This window comes from Solea solea, chromosome 4, assembly GCF_958295425.1.
Source record: "Solea solea chromosome 4, fSolSol10.1, whole genome shotgun sequence".
Taxonomy (NCBI): domain Eukaryota; kingdom Metazoa; phylum Chordata; class Actinopteri; order Pleuronectiformes; family Soleidae; genus Solea; species Solea solea.
In genome coordinates, this window is record NC_081137.1 from 23,863,534 (window position 1) to 23,877,312 (window position 13,779).

General features: G+C 41.1%; 2 protein-coding genes and 1 long non-coding RNA gene across 3 annotated transcripts; 1 reads left to right on the plus strand and 2 right to left on the minus strand.

Annotated features, from left to right (window-relative positions):
- Positions 1-648: 648 nt before the first annotated feature.
- Positions 649-4,874, minus strand: si:dkey-183i3.6 (LAT2 domain-containing protein). The gene is made up of 12 exons (XM_058627904.1): positions 4,760-4,874; positions 2,958-3,068; positions 2,472-2,514; positions 2,295-2,338; positions 2,169-2,202; positions 2,066-2,091; positions 1,954-1,995; positions 1,844-1,877; positions 1,222-1,265; positions 1,089-1,148; positions 957-992; positions 649-721 (listed from the first exon to the last, which is right to left on the minus strand). Exons 1-12 carry the CDS (start codon positions 4,872-4,874, stop codon positions 690-692), a joined length of 621 nt encoding a protein of 206 aa, XP_058483887.1. The 3' UTR covers positions 649-689.
- A 233-nt stretch (positions 4,875-5,107) lies between these two features.
- LOC131458204 (uncharacterized) lies at positions 5,108-5,870 on the minus strand. Its single transcript, XR_009240068.1, has 2 exons — positions 5,792-5,870; positions 5,108-5,462 (listed from the first exon to the last, which is right to left on the minus strand). It is a non-coding gene; the product is annotated as an uncharacterized LOC131458204 (long non-coding RNA).
- A 71-nt stretch (positions 5,871-5,941) lies between these two features.
- On the plus strand, positions 5,942-12,939 carry kctd7 (potassium channel tetramerization domain containing 7). Its single transcript, XM_058627066.1, has 4 exons — positions 5,942-6,599; positions 8,258-8,427; positions 12,025-12,203; positions 12,331-12,939. Exons 1-4 carry the CDS (start codon positions 6,228-6,230, stop codon positions 12,705-12,707), a joined length of 1,098 nt encoding a protein of 365 aa, XP_058483049.1. The 5' UTR covers positions 5,942-6,227; the 3' UTR covers positions 12,708-12,939.
- Positions 12,940-13,779: the final 840 nt, after the last annotated feature.

The following is a 13,779-nucleotide window of genomic DNA, read 5'->3' on the forward strand; positions in this document are numbered from 1 at the left end:
AGTAAAGTGTTGTCTCTGACTTTGAGTCATGTATGGATTATACCACAAAAACCTGTTCTCGGCAATGAAAAAGTATGTTTTTATAATCTACAGGAGATTTTTACAGGCAATGATTTTAGCTCATATTCTAATTAAAGGTTTCCAAATACGATGAAAAATGTGTTTTGCTTTAGGGTTTTTAACCCCCCAAAAAGATGTAGTATAAACTGCAGGATACCAGTGAAGTAACACAGTCACTGTTTTCTGTTGAAGAAATGGAACATTTGCTTTGTAGGTTTTCACTCAAACAGATTCCATGTTTAAAATTGTCCCAAAAAAGTACCAGGTTTAAAACAAATGTGTTGTCAATGTTTACATTTATAAAACCATAAAAAAAAGTTCCACTCATAGGAGTGGCCAACTATTACCACAAGGTGGCATCAGCAAGCATGTAGTGAGTGGACTTTGTTTGTTTGTCCAAGTGATAAAATTTACAAGGTTTCTTGAAGGCATCTTGAAGCTGTTCCTCTCAGATCGAAACAATGTGGATCCCACAGAGGTCATTAAATTTAAAATATTAAAAATAATATTGTCTTGTACATTAAGATTTTTACCACTAGGTGGCAGCCTTGGTTTTCATACACACACACACACAGACAAAAATAACAATGAGTATTGATAAGTATTTATTCTTCTTTCACAGTTTTGGTTCAGACTCCACTGTTCACGTAATCAGGCTCCTCTGAGAAAACACAACAGAGTAAAAAATAAAAGTTAGTATTTCAGTCTTGTGACACTGACGTGCTTTGTATACATTACAATGTATCCATACAGTGGTTAAAAAAAATCTGATCGGTGGTGGTGATGTTTCCGTTCACTCCAGCTCAGAAAGTCTCTTTGTGTAGAATTGAGTTGATTAATTTAACGCTGCACGAGGCACAAAATGAACTAAACCTGACTATTTGTACCACACTCACCGTCCTGGAACGCAGAGTTCACATAGTCGTCTTCATCTGTGAAGTGAAACGCACGTTTAAATTGTTTTACAACTTGATCCATGAACATCTCTGATGATATCTGCTGATATTTGCTGATATTTGGAAACCTACCGTCTTTTATTGACAATGATTTGATAAAGTTTTCATAAACGCCCACTGTTTCATTGGCATCTAAACAAACAAATGCAGGTAAATGTTTATCCAAGTTTAAAGAAGTCGTGACACATAAATAGATAAATCTCACCAGTTATAATTTCGTTTGCATAAACCACGTTAGGTAGTGGAGCTCTGGAAAACACACACACACACACAATGTTATTGAGCCTTATCATTCAGAGCAGCGATTCCCAAAGTGTGGGCCGTGGCCCCTCAGTGGGGCGTGACAGTACTGCAGGTGGGCCCAGGTACATTTGAATTTTACAGTTTTAAATCTCTAAAAAAAAAACATGTACTATAGATTTAAAGAAATACTTCTATGCAATAAAACAAAGTTATGGAGTTTAAATGATTTAAATTATACTGTTCTTTTATCTAGTATATATATGTATGTATATATATATATATATATATATATATATATATATATATATATATATATAACATTTCAGCTGAGTCATGTTTGTGCTGTTTATTTCTTCTTTTTTTGGGAGAACAATATTTGTGACAAAGTTTAAAGAGAATTATATCTTTGTAAGTACTCAGCACAAACAGCTTCATACGTTCATGAATTATCTAAAATGAGTGTATCAGACTAATATAATAACTACTAAACTCTTTTTTTTTATCCATGAAGCACATTGTACTTTCTCTATTTATGCATTTTTTTTCCCCTGAGAAAGTGGATGAGAGGATGAATTAATACTCACACATATGTATGCTCCGGACTCTCTGTGGGAGGAGCTACATCAAGGACAATAATGCAGTTTTACAACGATATATATGTATTTTGTATTTTGTGTTGTAGCATAATTTCTACCTTGTTTGACATTTTCATAGTCTGGTTGTTCATAGTCTGCATCTGTAAAACATGTATAAAAGTATAAAAGAAGAGAAAGTCACTGCAGAACAAACGTGGAAGATAAACTCACCTGGTGAATATTCCTCTAGAGTTTCACTGAAAACCAAAAAACACGTCTTAATATCTGCTTATCTGCAGAGATGATGATGTCAGCTGCTGTGGTGTATACTTACAACGTGGACGACATAATCTGATTGGCTCTGGTGACTGGAGACAGAGGTGTCAAATGATAGATTAATATGCTGGTCAATCTGATTACGTGTGGTGGCGAGAGAGAGGATGTCTGGGATTTACTTTACCTGGTTTTGACTGAACCACAGCAAAAACACTTCCCCCGCGTTGGCTGAATGACAAAATGAAAGGATTACAGTGAAAATGGATAATAAATAAGCAAAGATAAAATGTAAATATGTAAATATGTAAATAAGCCTCCTCATCACACAGAAACCTGTTTAGATTATATTTGAAATACTCACAACGTGTGCAGGTTGTGTGTCGGATGCTCCTCGTGAATGATTTCTGCAGAGAACACAAACGTTAAACTGCTGTTTTTTATTTACACATAAATGAGGTGCAGAATGTGAAACGTGTACATTAATCCCGTCTTATTGTCTGTAAGTGCACTTGACTTAACAAAAGTGACAAATGGAATGTTTTATTGTTTGTGTCTAAGGATGAATTGAATGTTTTATTGTTTAAATCTTGAAAAAACAGACCCTGAATGTTTTATTGTTTAAATCTTGTAAAAACAGAGCCTTATTAAAATGATTTAAAGTGAATGCTTTACGCTTCCTTACGCTGTAAACCATCAACGTGAGCAGCAAATATACACACATACAGTATAAGCTCAACGCGGGAGCTGAGACAGTGAAGAGCAACTGTCTGTTGTTTTCTTGTCTTTGTGATAAGAAACAAAAGAGCGACATGAGAGTGTGGGGGTTTTATCTCTCATCTGCACTTACTGGACTTCCTTTTACAGCTCAGACAGAGCAGAGACACCAGACTCAGGGACACCAGCGTCAGGACCAGAGTCAAGACCACAGTCCACCACACACCTGAGGTCCACAACAGGTCTGACAAACACACAAGAACAACTGTAACCATCAGGTCTATCAGGACAGACACAGACACAGTTTATTAGTGGCTGAGTGATGGAGACATTGTCTTTGTCTTGGCTGAAGTCTCTGTTGTGTCTCTGTGTGAAGGTGAACGAGTGAATCACAGGATGTGGTTGGCCGAAGTGAAATGACAAAGACACTGTGTGGTTGTGCAGACACATACACAACTGTTACACCTAACTCTGAAACAGCAGCACAGCAAGCACAAGTTCAGATCAGATCAGTTCAGTTCAGTTCAGATCAGATCAGTTCAGTTCAGTTCAGATCAGATCAGTTCAGTTCAGTTCAGTTCAGTTCAGTTCAGTTCAGTTTAGTTCAGATCAGTTCAGATCAGTTCAGTTCAGTTCAGTTCAGATCAGATCAGATCAGTTCACAGTAAACAGAAACCATAGATGATCAAATTTAAAGCTGTCTAAACTGCAGATGCTGATTTTTGATTGATTTTAATACTGTGTTTGATAAAATATAATAAAATGTCATATTACATTAATTACTACATGTAATAGCATACACGTATATGTATATATATGTATATATGTATACATATATATATAGGATACAGTGCTTAACAAGTATATTAGACCACCTGTCATAAAAATGAGAAAACATAAATATTTTTAAAAATTCAAACTGAAAATGTTCTTGTTATTTATTTATTTATTTATTTATTTATTTATAACCGCACTTCAGTCAGAAATGATTCATTCAACCAGTAAAACTAAACTTTTCAGTTAAGTCCGAGGCAGACGTGGCATCGCTCGGCTTCTCGCTGCTGGGACAGAATCTCTGGTAACGAGTTCATCAGCAGACAAACGGTCACGTCGATCATAAACACGTAAAAACTGTTACATTTCTTTTATTTTATTGTTCCTTTGCATATGAGTGAACGTCAGACGTCCTCAAGAAAGAACGTCTAATCTTCTTCTAAACTTTCCCTAGTGATCTTCAGATTGGGATTTATTTATTTATTTTACATTAAAATGTGTTGTCTTTGTTTCACATGAACTCCAGTGTTGTTGTTTTTTAATGAAAAGCAAACTTTCTGCTTCCATTTTGTGGATTTTCTTCTTCCCGAAGAAAATGTGATATTTGTGCATAGAATATTACTGAATGATCATAATTTAGCAAGTTAAACAAAGCAAAGTTTAACACATTTTTAGCAGTGGAAGAAGTCACACCGAGTTAAAGTAAAGAATAACATTACACAGGCATTAAAACATTTTTGTAAATGTAAAAATATACAAAACAATAGTAGGGAAATGTAACAGTAGAATTATGCCATCACACCATGGTCCATTGGTACCATGAAAGCATTCATTTGCACGTTTATGTTGTAATAATGTTGCAAAAGAAAACTGTGCAGCAGATATTCTGTTATATGTTCTGTTGTGGATTATGAGCCACAATAACCAGTAAATACACAGTAATGAAGTAAATGTAACATAATATGTAACATTTACATATTATTAAGTGTCTTTAAACCATTCGACAAAAGTATTTTTAAAGGTTTTTTGACTTCTACTCAACACAACGTGAACCAGGATCTGTTTTTACATCATTCACATCTGAGATATTATTCATCTGTTGTATAAGCTCGATGTTTTTCATGTTGTTGGTGTGTGTTAGTGTGTTAGTTATTGTGTTACCTTCCATGGTCCAGCTGCCGTCATTCTTCACTAACAGCAGCAGCAGCAGCAGCAGCAGCAGCAGCAGCAGAAGAGAGTCAGTGTCTGTGTTTCCTCTTTCAACACCTCGCCACATCCGCCTCAGTGAAGACAAATCAGACCTCCTCAGATGGACTCACAAACGACACGCCTCAAAGTGATGTGTGTGTGTGTGTGTGTGTGTGTGATGTTTCCCCTTAACTGTTGTCTTACTTTACTTCACAGTTAAGTACAAATAAAAGTATAAATGTCATAGAAATGTGTGAAGAAAGAAAACCTAACAAACACGTGTGACACAGCTTTGTTCAAATTATAACAGAACTCTTATACTTTTACTATTTCCTGTTTTATTTTGAAGTTTACATCCTCTTGTTACACTTGTTCCTGTCATTGTTCCACTGACACAGTTTGATCACATGACTCGTGTTCATTACTGTCACCTGTGTTCATTTAACCCCTGACCTGCAGCAGATGTCGTTAAATAAACCCCAGTGTGTATGATGATGAAGATGAAGATGAGGATGACAGAGACGACTCGGGGACATTTGTGGTCCACGTCTGGGGATTATTATGGTCTTTATTATGGTCTTCCTCCCACAGTCCACAAACATGCAGAGGTCACTTGAACGGTGATGATGTGAGCAGGGTCCAGGCTGTCAAGTGGGATTAACTCTGTGACTTTCATCTGGAGAATAAAGCGGTAAGAAATTAAAAAGAGTTGTCTCACTATGTTTGTGCATTTCCTGTTTCTCAGAATTCAGATTTCTGACTTTTATACTCAGAATTGTGACTTCCCCCCCCCCCCCAGAATTCAAATTTAATTCTCAGAATTCTGACTTTTAATCTCACAATGTTACCTTTTATCTCAGAATACTGATTCTTTGAATTTCAGAATATGGATATTTTTCTGGTTTTGGCTTTAATCTCAGAACTCTGGCCTTAATCTCAGGATCCATGCTGTTTTGTGTTTCAAAAGTGTTTAATAATACTGACACACATCTAATTCCATAGTACCTGGGATTGTCAACTGGGATTAGCATCAGCAACCCCGTGACCCAGATTGGGCCCCAGATTATGCCCTGCTCTTTTTAAAACGATCCCAGTTTTGTGACTTCACTCACTCGTGGCGACCTCGTGACGTCATGACGGTGAACAGACGGCGTCACGATCACGTGAGACCGACGACAGCGCGGCCGGGCCCAGCGCGAGAGAACAACAACACTGAGAAGAAACCACATTTATATTCCTGTTTTATTTTTTAAACGCGGACTTTATTCGCTTCCGCTGCGGGGTTTTAAAGAAGCTGGGCGTGTCCCCTGCAGCCACTCGAGCGCCACCCTGTGCTGCCGCGCGGTAGTGGCAGCGGTAGTAGCCGTTTGTTTGTTTGTTGTTGCTGTCAGCTGTGGCTCGTGCCATCATCTCGTGATCTGAGAGCTGTCCTGTCGCGCGCATGCAGCAGAATGGCTCCGTCGGCTCCATTGACGGTTCTGATGTCAGCGGCAGCAGCAGCGGCGGCAGCGGCAGCAGGGAGCGCCACTCCCCGTCCTTCAGCCCGCTGCTGCCCGCCGCCACGACGCGGGTGAGGCGCTTCATCCAGGAGAGACGCACGCTGCCTCTACCCAGAGTGATGGTGGTATTCTCGGGCACGGGGAGCAGCGAGAAACCGAGCGATGCCATGTCTGGCTCGGACTCTGCGGAGGACGAGTTCCGAAAGCCAGCGGCCGCCTCGCCGAAGCTCAGCGGCCGCGGCCGCAGCAGCAGCAGCAGCGGCGGCGGCAGCAAGGCGTTCCGCTCCGCCCTCAGCGGCCAGGAGGAGCAGGAGGTACAGTAGGCCGCTTCACACTGGACTCACGTAATCACATTAAAGTGGCTCACGTACTCACAAACACACCAGAATGTTGTGCTTCAGAGACTCTGAACAACGTCATCCATCACCAGTTATAACAAAACACACACGTTTTCATCACAGTAGAAAAGAATGATGAAATATGAAGATGATGATGATGATGATGATGCAAGTGTTGTCTTCTCATGTTTGTTTGACACAGTCTTAAAGCTCCAGTACGTAACTCCCTCCCCTCCCCTCCCTGTGTCATTACCAAATGTAGCACATATGCTAAGTTAATCTCCCAGCAGCCACTGTGGCTGAATGTACCTGTTGCAGTCATCTGGCTTTACCAGTATTTTTCCCCCCATCATGCGTTCATCAGTGGATACATAAAATGAATGACTTCCTGTGTGCAGGCCAGCAAAGTCGCGGGGCAGTGACACCAAGTGTATCACAGGTGTCACGCTTTGCACTGTAATCACGCGATGGAAAATCAGCTGTGGGTTTGTTTGTTTTTTTCAAATCTGCAAAAAAATAACAATGCATCAAAATCAGTGTTTCTGACAGTTATTGACTCATCCCAGACCCTAATGATAATTATTATCAAATTCTCCTTGAAGTGTATTTTATGGAAATTATTGTAGTTTTTTTTTTTTTGTAGTTTTGGGGAAGGTGACATTTTGTGCCGCTAGGAACAAACTGGTAAGTTGTTTTTTTTTTTTAAAGGAACTCTTACGGGTTAAACAAAAGTATGGATAAATACATGGGTCAGATTCACTATAGATAGATATCTCATGGTGACATTTGTTATTGCACGTTAAGCCTCCACTTCAAAAATGCAGAAGTTCACACTGGTTTGCTGGTGAGGGCAAAATGGTGGACGAGAAGAAAGTGCAAAGTCTAAGCCTTTGTTTTAAAGTGTGTGCTGTACAAACAAACACACACACACACACACACACACAGGTCAGAGTTCATTAGTGTGCAGGTTTGTGCGTGGATTAAGTTCACACACTAGTGAACAAACTGGGATAGAAGACACAACCAGCAGATGGAAAACAATAGAGTCCATATAGATGGGCCCAGTCATTACTGGTTAACACTTGTGTCACATGACCGGAGTTAATGAGTGAGTGAGTGAGTCCTCTGGTGAACGTCGCTGACACAGCTGCAGCACAATCATCCTCTTTACTCACTATGAACTATGGCTTTAAATGCAGTAAAGATAAAGATGATCAATAATAAACATGCATTTCCACACGGATGCTGTTCCTTTCAACCTGGTTTTCAAAATAAGAGCCTTCGTTTTCTTACGATTTCTTATATCAAACTCACAGCGTTCACTGTATGAGATAATAAAATAAAATAAAATAAACGTTTTAATGTCATTCCACAAGCCTCGTCTTGGCAGTAACTGTTAAATTGTGTAAATGGTTAAATAGTCTTAGTTGATCACGTCCGGGTCATTTTCAGCATGGACTGTTGGTTTTTGTACATTTGTTTTAGGATTTTATAAAAGTGTTTCACATTTTGTAATAACAGTTTGCACTTCCAGGCCACCGTATGTTGTCGTTACTGTTGTCATATGTTGTCATTTGCTGCTGATTTTCTTGTTATTTCTTGTTATTTCTTGTTATTTCTTGCTTCATGTGAAGTTTCCAGAGGTCATCTCTCTGAACGTGGGCGGCATGTACTTCACCACGCGTCTGTCCACGCTGCGGCGCTACGACGACACCATGTTGGCCGCCATGTTCAGCGGACGCCACTACATCCCACGCGACGCCGAGGGACGCTACTTTATCGATCGAGACGGGATGTATTTCGGGTAAGAGACTCTGTCTCTCTCTCTCTCTCTCTCTCTGTGTGTCTATGTCACTCTCTCTGTCTCTCTCTCTGTGTCTCTGTCGCTCTCTCTGTGTCTCTCTGTTTCGCTGTCGCTCTCTCTGTGTGTCTCTCTCTGTTTCTCTGTCGCTCTCTCTGTGTGTCTCTCTCTCTGTTTCGCTGTCGCTCTCTCTCTGTGTCTCTCTCTCTCTGTTTCTCTGTCGCTCTCTCTTTGTGTCATTCTGTTTCGCTGTCGCTCTCTCTGTGTGTCTCTCTCTGTTTCTCTGTCGCTCTCTCTGTGTGTCTCTCTCTGTTTCTGTTGCTCTCTCTGTGTCTCTCTCTCTGTTTCTCTGTCGCTCTCTCTGTGTGTCTCTCTCTCTGTTTCTCTGTCGCTCTCTCTGTGTGTCTCTCTCTGTTTCTGTTGCTCTCTCTGTGTCTCTCTCTCTCTGTTTCTCTGTCGCTCTCTCTGTGTGTCTCTCTCTCTGTTTCTCTGTCGCTCTCTCTGTGTGTCTCTCTCTGTTTCTCTGTCGCTCTCTCTGTCTCTCTCTCTGTTTCTCTGTCGCTCTCTCTGTTTCTCTGTCGCTCTCTCTGTGTGTCTCTCTCTCTGTTTCTCTGTCTCTCTCTGTTTCTCTGTGTCTCTCTCTGTGTCTCTCTCTCTGTTTCTCTGTCGCTCTCTCTGTGTGTCTCTCTCTGTTTCTCTGTCGCTCTCTCTGTCTCTCTCTCTGTTTCTCTGTCGCTCTCTCTGTGTCTCTCTCTGTTTCTCTGTCGCTCTCTCTGTGTGTCTCTCTCTGTTTCTCTGTGTCTCTCTCTGTGTCTCTCTCTCTGTTTCTCTGTCGCTCTCTCTGTGTGTCTCTCTCTCTGTTTCTCTGTCGCTCTCTCTTTGTGTCTCTCTGTTTCGCTGTCGCTCTCTGTGTGTGTCTCTCTCTCTCTGTTTCTCTGTCGCTCTCTCTGTTTCTCTGTAGCTCTCTCTGTGTGTCTCTCTCTGTGTGTCTCTCTCTGTGTGTCTCTCTCTGTTTCTCTGTCGCTCTCTGTTTCTCTGTGTCTCTCTCTGTGTGTCTCTCTCTCTCTCTCTGTGTCTCTCTCTCTGTAACTCTGTCACAAAAGTGTTGCACACAGTGAGTCCTGATTGCAGCAGTAAAAAAACAATCTATTATTAAAGCTGTTGTTTTTGTAAAACGGTTTGAAAAAGCCTGCAGGTGAAGAGTTTACAGTCAGATAATTAGGATTCACTTCCACGTCTGCTGCGACTAATGGTTATTTTTTATTTTTTTGTTGATTAGTCACAATCATTTTCTGCATAAACTCTGCACGATAACACGTAGTGACGCGATCATCACAATATAGACTCTTTGATGGTTCAGAAAGCACTTGTGTACAATGCGAGAACTGGGCTTACTGCCCCCTGCACTTCCTGTTGTGCATTGCAGTTATTGAACGTGCTTTGCTCGTGATGGTGTTTTTAATTAAAATAGATTCGACGACAACGTGTCAACACATTTTTGTCGACATTTCCACTGTACAGCTCGACTCGACTTGGTTTGTTATCAGGCTCTGATCGTTTTCCATTAAATAATAATACTACACTAAAGATCACTTTACATATTATATTAAATAAGAAGATAAAAACACAAATAGGTTAAACGGACAAGTTCAACACAGTAGATGGAGGTTTAAAAAATGAATACAAGAATTTAAAATGCAGAAGACTGAGAAGCACGCCTGAGGTGATGTCACATGGAGTAAGATAATCTTTGTTTTTGTAATAAAGTGTTTTTAACTTTGATCTACAGTTGAATATTGTTGGCTTTGATTTTTTGATTCTTTGAGTCATGAGTCGCGCTGTTGACTCTTCAGTGACGTCGCTCTCTGACGACATCACGTTTTAGTAACAGCTCAGATCGCGATAAGGGGGGAACTGTAAAGTGTGAAAGTGCTGTAATTGTTGAGCGTCTATTGCACTGAATTTCAAAAGAGATAAAGTGGAGCTGCATCATCTTCCCCTGGAGCTCTGCATCGCTCTGCTTTAAAAAGGAAAAGCAAATGACTTTAATTAGGAATGTAGTAATGAGCGGAATGTGGAGACGTGAGGTCAGTGATGTATGAATGTCAGTGTGTGTCTCTGTGTGTCTCTGTGTGTGTGTGTGTGTGTGTCCACGTGATAGGGTTTGTATTTAGACACAATGACAGAGGGAAGTTGTGAGATGATGAACGGCAATAAAAAAGCCATGGGGGATTCTGCACACGCACGCACGCGAGTGAGCGCACGCACACACACACACACACACACACACACACACACACACACACACACACACACACACACACACACACACAGAAAGAGCAGCAGCAGCAGCTTTCCTGCTGTACATGTTTCCTCTGCATTTGCTACAAAGTAACAGAATCAGAAATCCACTGTGTTGATATAAACACACAAGGATTTCATTGTTACCACAGTGATATTTTCTACACGGTGCCACAGTGTTGTCAGGAGCAGAGGAATGCTGAGTCACAGTGGAAGCTGCTTCTGTCATCATCAATATTCATATATATCATTTCTTATTTCCTTGTTGGCTTCAGGAGGGAGACTATGTCGATTGGATAAGTGGAAATGGTCAAAAACTTGAATAAGTTTATGTTTTGAGAACAAATAAGCAGTTGTATCTGGTTTAGTGACATTTAAGGACAAAATAAGACCCTTTACAGTAGAATCAGTTAAAATTCTGATTACTACAAGCCAGTAAGAAGTCATCGTACTGATCAGAGGCGGAGCCAGGATACACAGATAATGCACCCTTGTGTCTTGTGTTGTTTGCTGTCCATGGTGCTGAAGTGGACACAGATCTTGACCTGAGCCTGAACTCCACAATTTCTTTCTTTTTTTCTCATTACACAAAACAAAAGCAAAATGAAAATACATCTTTTCAGGAGTCTGTGTCTTTCTCTATTTATTTAACTAATGTAATGTAACGTAGGAGATTAAAGGTCATTAAAGAGCAACAAAAAAAATCCTCCAGAAGAACGAGGCTATACATGAAGACAGGAAGGATAGTAGGCTCATCTTTAGATGACAGCTCTTGAAGATGAGTCACCTATAACATAAAGGTCTATAATAAATGCACAACCTCTGCTGCCGTAGACGATGACTTTTCACCGAGTTGCCTTTGTTGAGTTTTTCTGCTGCTGTGAATTACTGGCGGTATGACATGTCATCTGCTCCCACACCTGCTTCTTTAACACTAAAATGAAATTTGACAGTGTTATATCGCGTACAGTCGCTAACTAGCCTCAGATTATGCGTCTGGTTGAAAGTGACAGTCTATGGTTGACGCCGCTCTCCTGCTCACAGGAAAACTAACTCCTTCATTTTATTGGATAACGTGCCGGTAATGATGTAGCCAATAAGAGTCAGCACACGTGAGGTAGAAGCCACTGATGGACTGAGAAGGTTTGTTACTCAGGTTAGATGAACAGAGTTAATATTGTGTCTTCTTATGGGTTAAAATTGTTCTTGTTGCCCCTTCTTTGTGTTCATTGCTTAAAAACTCAAACTTCAGATTTTTGTGGACATGTTTAATTCACTCTGGCTGTTTTCTGTCCTCAGCGACATCCTTAACTTCCTCCGTGAGGGCGAGCTTCCCCACAGGAACCGGGCGAGAGCGGTGCACCGCGAGGCTCAGTACTACGCCATCGGCCCGCTGCTGGACAGCCTGGAGGACGTTCAGCCGCTCACCGGAGAGAAAGTGAGACAAGCTTTCCTCGATCTGCTGCCTTATTACAGAGGTGGGTTCAGGTCTTCACTGACGCGGCGCTCGTGTACGAACGAGCGGAGTCGTTCAGATGTTGGCAGGACTGAATACGAAATGATTTCCTACTGGCGTTCATATACGTGTGTTTATTTTTGTCTCAGACAATCTGGAGCGCATCGTGGAGATTGCCAAACTGAGGGCGATGCAGAAGAAGGCGCGCTTCGCCAAGCTGAAGATCTGCGTGTACAAGGAGGAGATGCCCATCACGCCTTACGAGCGCCCGCTCTTTAACTCTCTGCGCTTCGAGCGCTCGGACAACGAGGCCAAGCTGTTCGAGCACCACTGCGAGGTGGACGTGTCCTTCGGGCCGTGGGAGGCGGTGGCCGACGTGTACGACCTGCTGCACTGCATCGTCAGCGACTTGTCGGAGCGCGGCATCACCGCCGAGCAGCAGTGCATCGGCGTCTGCGACAAGCACCTTATCAACCATTACTACTGCAAGAGGCCCATCTACGAGTTTAAGATCACGTGGTGGTGAAGTGGACACTCAGAAGGACGGATGTTCCCTTCTTTTATATAAACTCAGCTGATATTGGTTTTTTGTATTGAAGTTGCCAATATTTTTTTTGCTGACGACTGAAAAAGGGAACCCTTTAAATTATGTTCTGATGGATAAATTCAGTTTATTAGGAACGTCTGTACCCAAACTAATGCAACAGTGAGGGATGTTATCGTTCAGTTCTGGTTTTATAGGAAGATGTTGAAGCTTGTGTTTGTGTTCAACTGCGTTATTTTCCCTTTTATACAGAAAAGGAAGGTGTTTACGTTTCTGTAGCCCTCATGTTTTCTCTCAGCCAAGGAATCAAATCAATATTATTCAATAGGAATGAAAGTATTTTTAGTTTCTAGTATTTATATAGCATCATTTTTTTTTTTTTTATTGGATTCTTTTCACAGACGTGGAGGAAGTGTGCGACGGACCCATTTAATCAGGTTTACCTAATAACATTTGGTTATTAACACTTGCGCTGTCGTGGTATCACCACGGTTACGGTAACACCATGGAAATCCTGTTTTTACTGATCGGAGGAGGATTAAAATGTCCGTCAGCACCTGCTGTTCTGTTACAGTCAGGAAAGTCCAGTCATCTTCAAATTTACGACGCTTCATGACACATTTCAGGCACATCTGTTTGTGTTTTCTGTTCAGACACAGTTCTACGATCAGACCAACACTCAGAGTCCAGAGTCCAGCTCACAGTCACTCAGTGACATACGAGACACAAGAATATGTCTCCAATCACCAAAACACAAGTGTCTCACAGAAGAGATTTGTAGTCTCCTGTGGACGTTAACGGAGACAACAAAGATGAGATACTTGTTCTGTCTTTCCTTCAGTAATCCAGATAATCTGTGCTATTCTATCCATCTGGGACAGAATTTGTCATGGAATGGTTCGGCGCAATTGTTTATTATTCTGATTTTTGCCTTTAAATTATTCAAACTTATGAGGGACTCTGCGTTGGACTCATTTTCCAACAGAACAAACGTGATCTGACCACTGAGCAGGACTGTGACTCAATCCAGACACCGTCTGAGAAATGCAGCCCA